Source organism: Myxocyprinus asiaticus, chromosome 2 (genome assembly GCF_019703515.2).
Source record: "Myxocyprinus asiaticus isolate MX2 ecotype Aquarium Trade chromosome 2, UBuf_Myxa_2, whole genome shotgun sequence".
Lineage (NCBI taxonomy): Eukaryota > Metazoa > Chordata > Actinopteri > Cypriniformes > Catostomidae > Myxocyprinus > Myxocyprinus asiaticus.
In genome coordinates, this window is record NC_059345.1 from 14,787,460 (window position 1) to 14,806,690 (window position 19,231).

The 19,231-nt window shown below is 41.8% G+C and overlaps 1 protein-coding gene across 3 annotated transcripts in view; it reads right to left on the reverse strand.

Moving 5' to 3' along the window:
* LOC127450729 (ADAMTS-like protein 3) overlaps positions 1–19,231 on the reverse strand; it is a 283,685-nt gene that overhangs the window by 230,331 nt on the left and 34,123 nt on the right. For all 3 annotated transcript variants that reach the window (XR_007899028.1, XR_007899027.1, XM_051715045.1), the window contains exon 3: positions 8,676–8,795. Coding sequence is in view for 1 of the 3 variants with exons in the window: in XM_051715045.1 (XP_051571005.1) it covers positions 8,676–8,795 (120 nt within the window). In the remaining 2 variants the exon portion in view is untranslated. The remainder of the gene's footprint in view (positions 1–8,675; positions 8,796–19,231) is intronic.

A 19,231-nucleotide genomic window follows, 5' to 3' on the forward strand; every position in this document is an offset into this window, starting at 1 on the left:
TCAGCTCTGTTGTTCCTTTCAATGCATGTGAATGGTGGCCAGAAATTTGAAGATCCAAACAGCACATAAAAGTAATCCATAAGACTCCAGAGGTTAAATCCAAGGGCCCTATTTTAAGAGCGCAAGCGTTAAGCGCAGGGCAATGACTTAAGTCATAAGCACAAAGTCAGTGGGCATGGCAATTAAGTTTTGGTATTTTTGTGTGAGCATGCACTAAGTCTAGGCGCAAGTGGGTTTGTTGAAATCGCCCGTGCAATGCACAAAAAGGCAGGACCAAGTTCAATTGTATTCTGAGGTTCTTCTCCGGTTATTTCAGCATCTACGTCCTATTATATAGTCCATTTTCTCAAGCACCAACGAGTTAAACAAAGACAGCACATTAATTAGAAGTTGGAAGTGAAAATGGACTGTATGCAATGAATTAGAAGAATTGAAAATGACATTCTATTGTACATTAACTGCATCCTTGATGAATGTCAGGCATCCTTTTATACGAATGGAAAATGTGATTCTCTTCAGAAGTTGGATGTATGCTCCGTTAAATTAATTAATTCTTATTAATCATTTTCATCTACTGACACACAAATCATGGCTAGTATTACCAGTGATTGAATTGTAAAGCACTTCACTTCTACCGGTCGATTTTGATTTGAAAAATGTAATACATTTATTGCAACACAAAAAAATGAAACCAAATATATTTCTAAATTCACTTCAAACGAAATTAAAATATAATAAAAATAATGAATTGGTCAAAAAAAATCATACTAAATCCAAACATTATCCAAACTCAAATCCAACTTCTTCCACCGGCCCCTTTTGCAGTGACTTAAAAATCACTCCATAACAACAGGTGGAAAATTACTAGTCAAAATTAAATCATAAATACAATTGTAAATACACAAGGATAATAATACATATAAACATAATAATAATAATAATAAATGAAAAAATAAACCATGATCTCTAGAAAGTTTAACACAAATCTCATAATGTTTTGTTTCAACAAATGGCTTCAACAGCGATTGAAGGGACATAATTTGATATTCTGTACTTTCAGAATTTGTACGTTAACTTTATTACCACCTGCTGGTAGAATCTCCAAACTGCAAATGCAGGAGTTAAGAGTATTGAAACATCTTAGCGCAATGACATATGTCTCAGGAAAACGGCAAACTGCACTTTGCGCCTCTTCATTTACATAAAATACACCCTGAGTTTGTGCTCATACACCCACAGTAGCGCAATCATTCCTTCCCACGCCCACTTGCGCTTTACGCTGGCACGAATATTGCACTTAGAATTAGCACTCTCACGAAAATGGGATAAGACGTTGCGCACGGTCGCAGCATGTAACTCTGCACTTTGCACACTCACGAAAATAGAGCCCCGTATCTTAAAAATCAATATGATAAGTGTGGGTGAAAAACAGATCAATATTTAAGTCCTTTTTTACTATAAATCTCAACTTTCACTTTCACATCTGAAAATCACATGTGGTGCCTGTTTAGTTTAACTTTCTCTTCTGAAAGTGAAAGTGAAGATTTATAGTAAAAAAAAAAAAAAAAAAAAAAAAAGTACTTAAAATATTGATCTATTTCTTACCCACACCCAGTGGTTGATTTGTAAAAAAAAAAATTCAAGGGGTATGGTGTAGCCAAAGATATTTTTTTTGTGGGGGGGGGGGGGTCTAATACTTATGGGTCATTGACAAATAAGGTTGTACAAGGTGTTATAATGAGAAATATTTTAAAAAACATAGTTTAAAACACTTGTGTCGTGTTATCAGAAATGTTATCTTTGTGTCCAATTTGGTTTCATAAATTTTTGAAAAACCTTTATAGCATTTTCTACAAAAAAAAAATAAAAAATCTAACTTTAAAATTGTCATGTGGTGTAACCATTAAGTTAAAAGTATTATAATACTTTCTTTGCACCTTGAATACATGAGAGTATAAACAACTTAATCATTAATTTCCAAAAAGTTTTCAAATACATTTTTCAAGATAAAAAAAAAACTATATATATATATATATATATATATATATATATATATATATATATATATTGAATTTTTGAGTCAAAAATATCAAGAAGTTTTCTCATGGTTACGCCACATGAACAAAATGTGGCTTTTCATAAAAAAATTTCAAAATAAATATCAGATGTTTTTTAAAACTTCATGCTCAGTCTTGAGGGTCTAAAGGCCCTGTTTTATGGTTTTTATGGTCAACATAAACAACAAAATAACTACCTACATGTTGGTTACACCCAATGACTCATATTTTATCATATTTTAAAACACAGTTGTTTCACTGCTTATATTTTAAGAAATAACAATAAAAGATTATTCTGCACTAGACATTTTTTTTTTATTTATTTATTTTTTTAAGGAATTTCAGCTTTTAATGAGCCTTCGACCTTTTTTTTTTTTTTTTTTTGTCTCTGGACACTACATGATATTTTTTACTTTAAATTTCAATATGACTTTAAATTCAGCAACTGAAAAGTGTTCAGCATAGAAGAGGTGTATTCAATAAATGGTTTGTGTGAACTGAATTTAAAAAAAAAAAAAATAATAATTTATGTATTTTTAATGTAATAGATCTGGACAAAAATGAGCATCACTTCATTGACCCTTAGGACACATGGCCATAATATGCACCTGTTATCCTCTGTAATTGTATTTTATGATTAATTTTGTGAAAAGAATCCACATTATGATCATGAAAAGGTTTTTTTCTAGATCGCTCACCCACTGCAGACATGCATTTTTTCTACTCCAATCTACTACTTGACCATGTTTAAAAGTGCGTGAAACATTTGAAAACTTGTGGCGTAAGTTTCATGTGAACACTAGGAAGGACAATTCAACCCATCGCATACTCTGACATAATCTGTTTTACAGTGTTTTCAGAAAACCGGCGTCTTTTTTCGCAGTGGAGAGAGAGCTTGCGTGCTCAAGGTCGCCAGATTGCGGGACTAAAATGTCACCCTGGCAGCATATATCCAAACTGTACAAGTGTCCAGATCTGACTGGGGGATTTCACCTATAGAAATCTGGCAACCTCACACATGTCAAAATCTAATTCTGACTGGTTAATCATCCTTATTTAAAGTCTGTTATTTATCTAACGTATTAAAATTAAATATTAAATATTTTACTTGCATGATTAATTCTAAGTAATACATGACACAATTGATCTAAAGGGTATGGTAAGGGGGGATGGTGGTTTAACAAGGGGGATGCTTTTTGGTATTTCTTGCAACAAGGGGGATGGCATCCCCTCACACCCCCCCCCCCCCTCAACTCGAGCCCTGCCCACACCTGTCATATACTTTTAAAGATATGGATTTAACCACTGGTGTCTTATGGATTACTTTTATACTGCTTTTATCTGCATTTTAGACCTTCCGATTTCTGGCCACCATTCACTTGCACTGAAAGGACCAGCAGAGCTGAGGTATTCTTCTAAAAACCTTGGTTTGTGCTCTGCAGAAGAAAGAAAGTCCTAAATATCTGGGATGGCATGAGGGTGAGTAAATGATGAAAGAATTGTCATTTATTTTATGAACTATCCCTTTAATACGTCAGAGGTCCACATATATTCTCACCACAAAGTCTGAACTCAGTCTCTGCATCTGCAGTTTGGGGATTTCACCAGAAGGTGCTATCCAAGTGCATGTTCAAACTACATGTTGGAATTACATTGGATTAAATTAAGTCACTGAACATTATTGTATATACTGTATCCTAGTCATTGTGTTGTGTGTCAGTAGATCAATATGATTAATTCTTTTACATTCTCTAAAATTTTAACGAAGGCTACATCCAATTAGTCCCAACGAGCACCATCTGTTCCATGCGTATAAGAGCATGTCTTGAGTTATACCTGACATTCAAGAAGGATGTTACTGTGCAAAATAACGTAAGACACAAATGGTCTATTGCATATTGTCCATTTACACTAGCTACCTACTTCTTATGAATGGGCTGTTTTCATTTATATCACTTGCGTTTAAATGTATTTTCTGTAAAGCTGCTTTGAAACGATGTGTGTTGCGCTATACAAATACAAATTTCTTGAGTTGACTTGACTTGCGTTTGCACGCATAATTTCACCAACTCACTTACGCCTAGACTTAGTGCTTGCTTGCCCGAAAATACCAAAACTTCATGCCCATGCCCACTGACTTTGCGCTGTGCTTCAGATGTAGTCTTAAAATAGGGCCCTATTTCCTCTAGTGGAAGAATAGCACTTAATGAATTTGCTTGATAAAATAATGTTTTCACTAAAATGTGTCCTTAATATTTTGATTATGTAGTAATTGTTTTATAAAAGCAATGTGAATATGGTCATGGCTGAAGGGGTTTAATATATTACTCTGCTGTGCATTGACGTGACTATATTCACAAAATAACAGAGCATTTTGTTCCTTATTACTTAAATACCACATCCATCTGCTTTGTTCATTATTGTTAACTTCTGTGACAGCTAATATGTGAGTTCTCTTATGCCATGTTGGGACTGAATTTCAGTGTCACAGTACTCAGTACTATTTTCACCACACCGTAGACCACAAAGATGGTACATGGCACAGGCTTTCCCAAGGCTTTCCCTTTCAAAGCCAGAATTTCAAATCCCCTGACCGTTGCATGCCCCTTAACCCAAATTAATCAGCACATTCTGAACCCACCCATTTATAAATCTGTGCTTTCTGCCTGCACAGTGTTACATCTTTTCAATGAAAACTTATTTTAGAAAGGACTGGACTCATTATGAGTGGAAACACTGGCACCAACATGCTGCCCCGAGCCAGAATGCTCCAGCTGGCTAAACTCAAAGTCTCGAGCAGGTAGTGAAAGACAAAAAACTGATTAGATATTCTTTACGGGTCTCTGAGAGGAAAGCTGCTGCATACTATCAGCCTTTTCTGTCTGCCCAGAGGGAATGTGTGCTTTAGCTATAGTTTAAGCCCAGTGTTGGTAGGGGAATGCCCTTCATCTGTGGCTATAAGCTCAGTATGCACTGGACTTAACGGTATCCACCGTCCTCATGGTATGAGAAACGCTGTACTGGAGAGAAATTGCATGCAGGCAGCGGCTCCAGGGCCAGTGGTATTTTCCTTCGAAAGATGAGGCCTCTACATTTCAGACAGGACGGCTTGGAATGTTTCACATCCAGTGACAAATGCAGGATAAGAAACGTCAGTTGGCATGAAAGATTAAGAAGACACAAAAAAGGTTCTCTTTTCTTCCATAATGTAGTTTATGGACTGAAATTGGGCTTTTTTTTTTTTTTTCAGAGAGGGCTTCATGTCATTCCAAACCCATATGACTTTCTTCCTTCCGTGGAACACAAAAGATACATTTTGAGAACTGTGTTGCACTTCTCTATAAAGTTACAATGAAGAGGTACTGAAGCTTTTAAGCTTAAAAAAAAAAAAGCAAAAGCACCATCAAAATATCAAAAAGTGTCCTGTACAACTTGTGCGCTACATTCCAATTCTTCTGAAGCCATATGATATCTTTATGTGAGAAACGACCAAAAAACAGTACTGAGAATGAGATTTTTTTTTCGCATTGCAGTCATGAGAATTGGGCATATGTGCTTAATTGTCATGAAAATAATGTCAAAAAAATAGTCTTCAAATATGCTTAATTTTCTTTAAGGTATATATATATATATATATATATATATATATATATATATATATATATATATATATATATACACACCGATCAGCCACAACATTAAAACCACCTGCCTAATGTTGTGTAGGTCCCCCTCGTGACGCCAAAACAGCGCCAACCTGCATCTCAGAATAGCATTCTGAGATAATATTCTTCTCACCACAATTGTACAGAGCGGTTATCTGAGTTACCGTAGACTTTGTCAGTTCAAACCAGTCTGGCCATTCTCTGTTGACCTCTCTCATCAACAAGTAATTTCCGTCCACAGAACTGCCGCTCACTGCATGTTTTTTTTATTTTTGGCACCGTTCAGAGTAAATTCTAGAGACTGTTGTGCGTGAAAATCCCAGAAAATCAGCAGTTACAGAAATATTCATACCAGCCCATCTGGCACCAACAATCATGCCACGGTCGAAATCACTGAGATTACATTTTCCCCATTCTGATGGTTGATGTGAACATTAACTGAAGCTCCTAACCCGTATCTGCGTGATTTTATGCACTGCACTGCTGCAACACGATTGGCTGATTAGATAATCGCATGGATGATTGTTGGTGCCAGACGGGATGGCTGGCAATAATATATATTGCTTAAAGAAAATTATGCATATTTTAAGACAATTTTTTGCATTGTGACATTATTTTCATGACAACTAAGCAATTGTATTTATTCTGACTTAGATTTTTTCCTTCAGATGATTTTGACCTGAAATATGACCTGGACATGTTCTTGACAGGTTTTGTGAGATTCACCCTTCTGGTCAAGGGCACATTTAGGATGTTTTGGTGCACATACTGGTCACTTTTATCAGAGTTTTAACAGCAGCGCATTAGCACCAGCCCATATGAGTAGAGATGCTTGGAAGTCTGTCATAACAACAGGAAGCAGCATGTGTTTGCATGGTTGCTGTGCCACCAGCACATTCCAGTATTAAATCACAATAATAAAAGCCATCCAGGACATGCATGCCAACACGTCACAAACATAACAACTGGACTGGAAACAGACAGCAGTGCTGGACTGAAGCAATCCAAGGTTTCCATAACAGGCCCCAAAACAGTTGAATGGCACACAGAGCGTCTGGGTTAATGGCTCCCAGGGGCAGATGTTCAAAAGAAAACAGTCAAGCAGAGCTTTATAATGCACATAAACTCTGGATGTACGTGGACTTTCCTGTTAGAGAGGGTTTAATAAGACTGCCTGGCCTAAACTCCCCATAAGCCGAAGAGCTGATCTGAAAGTCTTAACTGATTGTACCAAATGGAAATAGTCCAACAGCCAAGTTCTAAAGAGCTTCTTAAAAATAGCAGATGACAGAGCACCTTTCAATAAAGGTTACAGTATATTACTTTTGTCAGTTATTATCTTCCAAGATGTGACAATTGATCAACAACAACATCGGCAGGTACTGTACTTCAATTTTCAATAACACAGTTTCAGTATTTGACAAATTTATAATCGGATAGTTCTGGCTCTGGATGCTGTTTGTTCAATAGTGTTCCAGTCATGCTTAAATACATGATACAGTAATAACTTTAATGCAAAACATGCATGTCATGCTTTACAACGTCCTTTAGCCATCACAACAGTAGATTCACAATATAACATGGCTTCTTATACTTTATTGCTTAACCCTTAAATGCATGTCAATTTCACCAAACACTTACATATTTGGATCTTTAGAGACCCAGCACTTATATCTATCACAAATTACTCTAAAAATGCCCAGATAGTGTCACATTTTTTGGAATATTTTCAAGACAATTAGAAAATAATCGAATAAAATATATTTTGATTGATATATGAAAAATAAAACATAAAAATCTAAGAGAAAATGCAACAAATCAAGACAAATCTAGAACTGGATTCTTTACTTTCACACTGAAATGTCATGAGACGCAACTGGCTGTCAAAAACATATTGAGCTACATATAATACGTAAGATACACATAAGCTACACATAAGTTACACATTAGTTTCCTCAGGCACTTACAGCATAGAGTCTAAATAGATGCACATCTTTCAGCAGTACACCCAAATGACAATAGTCATATCATACTGTTCATGTGTTGTACTTGCTATAGTTTACTTCCATGTTGTTTCTTCATCAAATAGCAATGTCAAATGTAAATCAAGTCAATCACTAAAACAACAGTGCCACCTTGAGTAACAAATAGCATGTATAATATGAATGTGTTCACACATATGGAATACTGATAATTCACAATAGTTGATAATCATTGTTGCACAGAAAATCAACTCGACATAGTATTTATTTGTATGAATTTAGTACTCATTTATATTGTAATAAACAAAGAAGTAGATATCCTGTGATAGTAAACTTATATAGATATGAAATAATAATACAAATATAATTTATGGAAGTGCAAAAAAAAACAAAACATCTTGCATACCTAGGGTCTCTAATGACCCTATACACTGGTACTTAAACCATTATAAAAGTTTTTTGTTTGTTTGGTTGGTTGGTTGGTTGGTTGGTATTATGTGTGTGTGTGTGTGTGTGTGTGTGTGTGTGTGTGTGTGTGTGTGTGTGTGTGTGTGTGTGTTGTGTGTGTGTGTGTGTGTGTGTGTTTGGGAGGTTTACGCTGACATTTTATTTAGTTCTGTAAAACATTTTTTTTAGTTTAGAGTTCTGTATATGTAGAGTGTTCCAAATCAGACAGTTGAAAGGTTCTATTTTAGTTAAGATGCTGCCTTAGAAGGTAGCTGCCAAAGTAGGCTGACAGCAAGGCAGCTCACTAGGTTTAAGAGCCTAGATTTCTCACAATATTTTGCTCAGATAGTGTCATATTGAAAGCTGATGAACCATGATCATAGAGAGCAGCAGTTCAAAAATATGAAATTATATCACCAAATCAGGAAGTCAAAAAATTACTCTGATTTAATAGGAAGTCACAAAATGACTCATCCCAGCTGGATATTTTTAGGAAACTGTCAGTGTGATTCTGTGTCTCTGACCTGGTCATCATAGCGATAGGTGAGATACTGCTCTCCTGTTGTGTCTTCCAGAAAGCTTCCTTGTGGAGAAAGTGCAAATTCAGGCAGAAAATAAGCGCTCTCTGTCTGGCTCGCTACCCCCTGTAAAACAAGACCAAAGCACCCACATTAAACCTATACAAGTACTGTGTTTAAGTACTGTATCATTGGAGGATTGCCTGTAACATTTTGCCATTATATAAGTATACACAAGGTGTAATTAAACATTAAGTTCATACCTAAAGCACACAAAAATTATGTTGCCTTAAAATAAAATGTAACTATAATTAATAATATAAATTCTAAGGGAAAAAATGGGCAATATTTAGAACACAATTTCTGTAGATGTTCCAGAACCGTTATGGAACTGAAAGTTGAGAAGTTCAACTTCCAGTACTTTTTTTAATTTGTATAGCACTTTTTACAATACACTAGGGCTGAAACAATTAGTCAACGTTATCGACAACGCCAACAAAAAATGTAGTTGTCGAACAGTCGTTTGATCACATTTAACGTAACACGAGACCAACTGAAACTCTAATGATGATGTGCGATAAGAGCACTTCAGATCGAGTAAATGATGAAGACACAGCTCACTGTCAAGATGCACTCCAAACGTTCCAAACAGCCTAAAAAGTCATGTAGATTGCAAAGTATGAAGGAAATATTAAGCAAAAATACAAAATAAATAAGTAAATACAGAATCAGTGTCACCGTGAAATAAAGCGGGGCCGGATCTGGCATTTCACTTAAGCTAAACTTGCATGTCAGAGCATCTAAAAAGGAAACACCCCAGCGTTATATCTTTAATGCATCCTTTATTAAAGTTCAAATAACAAGGAAGCGGGCCATGTAAATAAACAAACTCCGAAACTGGCTTTTCTCTGTGCGGTCAGTACCACTTCTATGAGTCGCATGAAGTGACCCAATCTAAGTGGGAAAGCTTGAAACTGCACCTGGCTGATGCACACTCTGGAGCGGGGATGCCTTTCCCTCGCATGCATTTGCTGCAGCTAGATTATAATGTGATGGCTCACGACGTTTTGAATCATAATATACTGTATGTGTCACGATGTGTATCTTATCGTGAAGAAAATCAGCAATATGCAGCTCTTTTAAGAAGAGAGAGTTTTTTTTTTATGAGTTAAAGATGGATCGAAGAGAACAAAACCATGAGAGACTGTAGTTCTTGCCCATTATACACTGCAACAAAATACGTTTTTGATTAGTCTTTTTTGGCTTGTTTTCCAAAATAATATCTAAAACAACCAACATTTACTTTAGGAGCTATACTGCAGAAGAAAAATTTGTTATTGGAGAATGCTGAATCCAATATTTAATATTGAAATATTTTTAAATATCCAAAAATATTTAGACTTGCTTTCAGAGAATTTCACAGAAGTTTATTTCCTTGTAATTCAGTGAATGTCATTTTTATTTTACAGATTATTTTGTCCTCTTTATTGTTAGTAAGCACGTTTAATACAACCTTTTAAGTCAAATAACAAGCTGAATAGTTAGTTAAGAGCTAATGATTAATCATTGCAATAATCGCATAGTCGAATAATTATTCTAATAATCGTTAGATTAGTCGATTATCAAAATAATCGTTAGTTGCAGCACAACAATACACAACGTTTAAAAGTGGCTTTGCAGAAAATTATGCTGTAATGCCTGTAAAAAAACAAAAAACAAAAAAACAGACAAAGATGCATCTGAATAAGAATCAGTTCTTGGATCCCAACTCCAGTGTTGAACTGGTGTTAACACTGATGGAGCAATATTTTAACCCTTATTATGTCCAGCTAAATTAAAATTAACATCAAAACCTACCAGCTGCTTTCCATCTATGAAATCTCCCAAACTTAGATAAAGGACTTTAGCATGGACGAATTAAAACTCCTATTGTCAAGAGTAAATTTATCAGTGCGTGTCAAAAGTTCATTGAGAGTTAGTGAGAAACCCACGGCAAAGAAAGTAGATGGAGATCTGCAACAATTCAAGATTGCCTTAGAGGCTTTATTGGGGAAGATTAGCTGCAGCACATGCATCAAAAATTCTAAATCATTCAGGCCAATTTCAAGTACCATGTGAATGGTAACACAGATATAAAACAATTTATGAAAGTTAAAAAGGTTATAAAATCACAGCAAGCTCCTGAAAAGTAAGGAACCAGATTTTTTCTCCATTCTTACTAAATGGGCAAATATTTAGGCGAACAAGTGTTTAAAGCTTTAAAACAAAACATACTGTGAATCAAAAGTTCATGATACAAGTCAATGCTGGTTGCTGCTACAAGCTTTTAAGAGCACTTACACACTAAAGAGCAGCAGAATTTGGCACACGGTCAGAGGAGCAGGCCAGCATGCTTTTATCAGTGACACGGTCCATCACTGGCAAGCTTGAATTAACAGCCTGATATCTGTGTGTGTGTGTGTGTGTGTGTACAAACTGGTAATTACAAGGGTATTATGCTATAAATGTGGTTTATGAGGTCATTTCTAGTGTCCCCATAATTCAAATCACTTAAAAAACATACAAAATTATTATTATTTTTATTTATTTATTTTTTATGTAAAAATGCAGAAAGTTTTTTGTGAGGGTTAGGTTTAGGGGTAGGGTTAGGGGATAGAATCTATAGTTCGTACAGAATAAAAATCATTATGTCTATGGAGAGTCCTATAAGGATAGCCGCACCAACGTGTGTGTGTGTGTGTGTGTGTACATGTTTATACTACATTGTGGGGACCAAATGTCCCCACAAGGATAGTAAAACCTGAGATCACCTAACTTGTGGGGCCCAGCCAGCAGTCCCCACAAGGGAAATGGCTTATTAAACATACTAAATGGTGTTTTATTTTTTTTAATTTTTTTTTTTTTTTTTGTGGAAAATGTAAAAATGCAAAAGGTTAGGGTTAGGTTTAGGGGCCAGGCGAGGGTTAGTGGATAGAAATTATCGTTAGATCTGTATAAAATCCATAAAATGCATGGAAGTCTATGGAGAGTCCCCACAATCATATAAAAACAAGTTTGTGTGTGTGTGTGTGTGTGTGTGTGTGTGTGTAAATTGTTTGTGTATATGTTTGCTAAATTTCAGCAATCTGCCCACAATTCTGTCGTTACCTTTCCCGTCCTTTTGGACCCCCATAAACCCCACCATCTGTCTTCTACACAGAGACACAACCTTTATGTTCTGACTATGTTAGCAGGGGGATCTTCTCCTGTAAATTCCCTATGAGGCCCAAAGGTACCTTGTGGAGCTCACACAGACTTACAATAAAAAACGTCATGGTTACTGGTGTAACCTCCGTTCCCTGATGGAGGGAACGAGACGTTGGTGTCAATGTAGTGACACTAGGGGTCACTCTTGGGAGCCCGAGACACATCTGGTCTTTGATAAAAGGCCAATGAAAATTGGCGAGTGGTATTTGCATGCCACTCCCCCGAACATATGGATATAAAAGGAGCTGGTATGCAACCACTCATTCAGGTTTTACGCTGAGGAGCCGATATAAGGTCCGGTCATTTCAGCGGGTAGTTCAGCGTTGTGGCAGGAGGGATCAGCATCTCGTTCCCTCCATCAGGGAATGGAGGTTACACCAGTAACCATGACGTTCCCTATCTGTCACTCACTCGACGTTGGTGTCGATGTAGTGACACTAGGGGTCCCTATACAAAACGCCACAAGGCTGAACTGTGTTACGTGAACTGGCGGTGTGTTGTGGGCAGACTTGCTGTGTGCCTCATGGCCAGCACACCAGGTCGACACGTAATCTCCCCCAACACAGTTATGAGTGTCGAACAGCCCTTTTTGGGGACAAGTCGACTACCCAGAGATAGAGACAGGCTTAACCCAGTCGTGGCCTCTTTCCCCTTCTCTTTTTCCACTCCTTAAAAAAGAAGGGGGATTATCCGACTGGGCCGCCAGGTCTAGTCGGGTGGTGTCCCTCCCAAGGGGAGGACACTGCGGAGACCACACCTCGCCCCAAGAGAGGGGGGGATATTTAAGTGGAAGAATACATCACATGGTCTTTCCAACCATGTGGAGAGCCTTCAAGGTAGATCCTGCCCAATGGGGGAGGAGTTGCTACAACATGGAGACTGGGGCAGAGGGGCTCTGCCCAAGGAAGACGCAGTTTGCCAGCAGGGAAATGAATTAGCGGAAGATATAGATCGCATGGGGTTAGCCTTACAGGGAACCGCCACATGCGGAGCACCTACCCCAGAACCGGGCTATTAGTTAGCGCGTGTACTGGGCCGGCAGCAGGTCTCTCCGAAAACTCGACTGCCACAGGGCTCGGAGGAAGTCAACCAGGGAACAAATTTTGTGAACACTACTGGGAAATAACAGCGCACGTCTTCAGCTCAAAAGGAGGTGGAAGGCGCTATGTGCAAGCGATACACCCGGCCGGCTATCCCGGGCTTATCCGCTTGTTGCATGCCACTACCTGGGACGAAACCGGTTCCACCCGGAGGTTGTAGAACCTTGCAAAGGTGTTGGGTGTTGCCCAGCCCGCTGCTCTGCAAATGTCTGTTAGAGAGGCACCCTTGGCCAAGGCCCAAGAAGCCGCTACACCACAGGTAGAATGGGCTCGTAGCCCTACTGGGGGTGGCATGTTTTGGGCGAGATATGCCATAGTTATGGCGTCAACGAGCCAGCGGGTGATCCTCTGCTTGGAGACAGTGCTTCCTTTCCGCTGTGCACCAAAAGCAGACAAAGAGCTGCTCAGAGATTCTAAAGCTCTGCGTGCGATCCAAATAGATGCGTAAAGCACGCACCGGACACAGCGACGACAGGGCTGGGTCTGCCTCCTCCTGTGGCAGCACTTGCAGGTTCACCACCTAGTCCCTAAAGGGGTGGTGGGAACAGGGTCTCAAGATCACGTGAGAGTAACCTAGACCGAACTCCAGGCATGTTTAGCTGACAGAGAATGCTTGCAGGTCACCTACCCTCTTGATGGAAGTGAGCGTAGTCAGGAGGGCAGTTTTCAAGGAGAGTGCCTTAAGCTCGGCTGACTGCAAAGGCTCAAAGGGGGCTCTCTGTAGACCCTGAGAACTACAGAGGTCCGCTGAGGGAACGAGGTGCGGCCTGGAGGGATTCAGCCTCCTGGCGCCTCTTAGGAACCTGATGATCAGATCATGCTTCCCTAAGGACTTACCGTCGACTGCGTCATGGTGTGCTGCTATGGCAGCAATGTACACCTTCAAGGTGGAAGGGGACAGCCTCCCTTCCAACCTCTTTTGCAGGAAGGAAAGCACTGATCTGACTGCGCATCTCTAGGGGTCTTCCCGACGGGAAGAACACCACTTAGCGAACAGACGCCACTTAAAGGCATACAGGCGCCTCGTAGAGGGAGCCCTAGCCTGAGTGAACGTGTCTACCATCGCAGGTGGGAGACAGCTTAGGTCTTCCACGTCCCATCCAGGGGCCAGACATGGAGATTCCAGAGGTCTGGGCGTGGGTGCCGGATGGTGCCCCTTCCCTGAGAAAGAAGGTCCTTCCTCAGGGGAATTTGCCCGGGGGAGCTTTCGTGAGGAGCGTGAGGTCCGAGCACCACTTCTGGGTGGGCCAGTAGGGTGCTTGCCAGGATGACCTTCTCCTCATCCTCCCTGACCTTGCACAGGGTCTGTGCAAGCAGGCTCACTGGGGAAAAATGCATATTTGCGAATGCCAGGGGACCAGCTGTGTGCCAGCGCTTCTATGCCGAGGAACGCCTCGGTCAGGGCGTACCAGAGCGGGCAGAGGGGAGGATTCTTGGGTGGCGAACAGGTGCACCTGTGCCTGTCGAATTGACTCCAAATCAGCTGGACCACCTGAAGGTGGAGTCTCCACTCTCCCTTGAGGGTAACCTGTTGTGACAGCGCGTCCGCCGAAGTGTTGAGGTTGCCCGGGATGTGAGTGGCTTGCAGCGACTTGAGGTGCTGCTGACTCCGTTGGAGGAGACGGCAGGCGAGTTGTGACATACAGCGGGAGCGGAGACCGCCTTGGCGGTTGGCATATGCTACCGCTGCCGTGCTGTCTGTCCAAACTAGCACGTGCTTGCCATAGATCAACGGCCGGAACCTCCGCAGGGCAGTAACTCGAGGCAGTTGATGTGCCAACACAACCGCGGACCCATCCAGAAGAACGAGAAATGAGAGGTCGGTCCAAGGGCTGAAAAGATGGTGACAGACCGACGTAATGGCCACACGGTGTGTCCTGTGGCGCCATGCCCATCTCGGGACTCGAGTCTGGAGCCAGTGCTGAAGCGGCCTCATATGCATCAACCCGAGCGGGGTGGCCACCGCCGAGGATGCCATATGCCCCAGGAGCCTCTGAAAAAGTTTCAGTGGAACCGCTGTTTTCTGTTTGAACGCCTTCAAACAGGCCAGCACCGACTGGGCGCGCTTGTTCGTAAGGTGCGCCGTCAAGGAGACTGAGTCCAACTTCAAACCGAGAAAAGAGATGCTCTGAACCGGGAGGAGCTTGCTCTTTTCCCAGTTGACCCGAAGCCCTAGTCGGCTGAGGTGTGAGAGCACCAGGTCCCTGTGTGCGCATAACATGTCTCGAGAGTGAGCTAAGATTAGCCAGTTGTCGAGATAGTTGAGAATGCGAATGCCCACCTCCCTTAACGGGGCAAGGGCAGCCTCTGCGATCTTTGTAAAGACGCGAGGAGACAGGGACAGGCCGAAAGGGAGGACTTTGTACTGATACGACTGACCCTCGAACGCGAACCGCAGGAAGGGTCTGTGTCGAGGAAGGATCGAGACGTGAAAGTACGCATCCTTCGGGTCTACCGCCGCGAACCAATCTTGATGCCGGACGCTCGCTAGAATGCGTCTTTGCGTCAGCATCTTGAATGGGAGTCTGTGTAAAGCCCGGTTCAGTACTCGCAGGTCCAAGATTGGCCGCAACCCACCGCCTTTTTTCGGTACAATGAAGTAGGGGCTGTAAAACCCTTTCTTCATCTCGGCTGGAGGGACAGGTTCTATCGCGTCTTTCCGTAGGAGGGAAGCGATCTCCGCGCAAGGTAGCAGCGTTTTCGTCTTTCACCAAGGTGAAGTGGACACCGCTGAACCTGGGCGGATGCCTGGCGAAGTGAATCGCGCAGCCGGGTCGGACAGCCCGGACCAGCCCTCGTGACGGACTGGAAGGCGCAAGCCATGCGTCCAAGTTCCACGCAAGGGGGACCAAAGGAAATGGGGGCAGCAAGGAATCGTGTCTTGTCGGCCTCACCCATCTCGACCAGGTTGAGCCAAAGGTGGCGCTCCTGGACCACTAGTGTGGCCATCGTCCGCCCGAGAGACCGCACCGTGACCTCCGTCGCTCGGAGAGCGAGGTCGGTCGCCGAGCGCAGTTCCTGCATCAATCCTGGGGCGGAACTACCCCCGTGCAGTTCCTTTAGTGCCTTGGCGGACTTGCAGGAGAGCCATGGCGTGCAGGGCGGAGGCGGCTTGTCCAGCGGCACCGTAGGCCTTGGCCGTCAGAGACGACGTAAACCTACAGGCCTTGGACGGGGGCTTTGGGCACCCGCGTCAGGTGGCGGCGCTCTGCGGGCATAGGTGCACTGCGAGCGCCTTTATCCACCGGGGGATTGCCGAATAACCCTTGGCCGCCCCACCATCGAGGGTAGTGAGAGCGGGGAAGCTGAAAAGATCAGGACCGGGCAGTAAAAAGTGCCTCCCACGACATTGTCAGCTCTTCATGCACTTCCGGGAAGAAAGGAACGGGGCAGGGCATGGCTTTGAGCGACGCCACGAGCCCAGGAACCAATCACCGAGCTGCGAGGGTTCAGGGAAGAGCGGTGAAATCCACTCTAACCGACGCTTGCGGCTGCCCGGGAAAGCATGTCATCATCTCCGCATCAGCCTGTGACTGGGCAATCGACCCCGAAGGGAGGAGCCCAGCTGAGGCTTCCAACTGGACGAGCCCGCTCTCCGATGCTGCGCTCGAGAGCTCATCACTTTCGCGGGCTCCGAATAAGAGGTCGAACTCACCGTGAGACGAGCCGGCGGACTCACCCGGAAGCCCGATCGGGGCAGACGAGCGTGCTGGGGAATGGGAGGTCCGCGGGGGGATACCCGACGGAGGCGGTCCCATTGGGGTCCCCAAATCACCCCCAGTGCTAGCCGCGCTGGCCTCAAACCCGTGGGTAAAAGGACCGAGGCGGGAGCCTCTGGGGTTGCTCGCTTTCTTACGAAGGCGAGCCGCGACCGCAACGTTGTCTCCGCGTGAGCAGTGCCCAGACACGAAAGACAGTGATCGTGACCATTAGAAGGCGAGAGATAACGAGCACAACCAGGAATAACACACAATCGGAAAAAAGACGCGTCTTTAAAAAGACGTTCCGTGTGTGCGCTCTTTTAGAGAAATATATACACTTTTAGAGGGGAAAAATGCTCTTTCAGAAAATATACTCTTTAGTTTTTCTGCCGAAGCGCCCAGGGGCGTTCTCTGCAGTGCACCAGTGCAGAGGAGGGAGAAGCCGCTGAAATGCACCGTCAGATCCAGCAGAGGTGAATGAATAGTAGTATTCAGCTCAGTGAGCATGACCGTTCAGCTCCGAAGAGAAAATCTGAATGAGTGGTTGCATACCAGCTCCTTTTATACCCGTATGTTCAGGGGAGTGGCATGCAAATACCACTCGCCAATTTTCACTGGCCATTTTTTATCAAAGACCAGAGGTGTCTCGGGCTCCCAAGAGTGACCCCTAGTGTCACTACATCGACACCAACGTCGAGTGAGTGACAGAGAGGGAACTCCCTGCTGTATGTGTAAAGAAAGGAACGAGTCAAGCGGATCAAAGACAGAAGCTCAGTTATCTCCCACCAACAGAAACAATAGAAACAAGAGGGCTTTTAGAGATGACACTGTGCCCAACTCCACAGGAAACAGCAAAGAAAAAGCTAAAATAATGTATTTTATATAGGTAACAGAAATGACATGCATTTTGTAACCAAGTCTAGAAACCGTGGTGAGGTTCTCAAAGTTGTATAAAGCTCATTGAAGATGTTCACAGTCTCATATACTGTATAAACTTTTTAATAATAATAAAATAAAATAAAAATCCTGACTCTTTTAATAATTTTCCCTGGATTTAGACTGACTTGAATATTAGAAGGCATGTGAGTAACTGCACTGTGTTACCATCACACTGAAGCTCTTTACAAAAAGCTCAGCTCACTTCCACTGCCATTGACCAGGCAAATGTGTGCTTCATTTTATGAGCCAAAAGATGTTTCAAAAGGCACTCTATTAGGGAACTGTAGATACATTGTCTCAGCAAGGCAAGAGAGCCAAAAAAGTAAAGGACTAAGTACACAGGCGTGCCATGAGTTCTAACTTCAAAGATTGGAAATGAAAGACGTCACTTTGGCTGGCGCATGCCATGATTCTGTCAAAGCGAGTATGCTCAATAATGTGGAGAGAACTCTGGCTGGTCTCTGGACTTATGAAACAAGGCAAGAACCTATTCTCAGACCAAACTAAACCTAGATAAGTTTTTGACATTTAACCCTCTGCCAATGGATCAGTATAGTCCGAGTAAGACCTAATTTTGGATCAGAACTTCCAGTAAGGGTGCTTTGTTAAAACAGGGCCAGGTTGACATCTGGTCACTCCAGCATTCCACAGCTCTGAAGTCAAATGGACAGCAAAGAATTCAAATGTACCCTTAGAGCAGACACCTTTGTCCATGGGGTGTGTCCACATTTTCTTACTGTATACTGTATAAAATGAGTTGGTAACCCCTGTGTCTGTTTCAACGGAGAAAGTGTAACATCAACAACTCTCAGACTTGAATCATGTACACCTTCAAAAAGCCAAACATATAATGGCCTTGACATCACTTAAACACTTTCAAAATTTTACTGAAGCCAGTCACCTTTGGCGGAAATCACAAAAAAGAATGTCTATTGTCGTAAATAAATCCTAAATATAGTTAATGTCCTGTGATCTCTCTTATCCACAGTTTACCTGACCAACCACTGGGTAGAGCTATAAAGATTCTGATTGTTGCTTGACAGTTTTCTGGTTTTCTTAAGCAATGTAAAAACTAAATAAATAAATAAAAAGCAATCCAGATGGAGAACAACCATTTTAAGTGTTAATTGGAGTACAAATTAGTTCAAGCTCAACTTATGCAGTTGCTGGCTGTCATAACAACTCGAAGTAGCTAATAAGATAAACGTAACTGACCTCTGGCCATAGCTTCATGCCATCCACCCACTTCATGTCAGCTTGACGGGTGAGGCACTGTCAAAAGACCGTAATCGCAACACTATAAAGTATTGGCAGGCACTATGGATCCACATGCTATTTTGGCAATTTTACTAATTTAATAAGCTAAACATCACATTATCTGTTAAGAATATACACCATCGTGAGTGAAAACACTGGAGACCAGAAAACAGAAACAAGTTTTCCAGTAAGAATCTGGGGACACTACCGTGCTCTGGAAAAAGGTGGATAAAAGAGCTTTCTTTTTTTTTTTAAATATACTCCAAATATATCTCTCTTCTAAATGAATGTCATGCCAAAGAAGTTAAAGATAAATGAT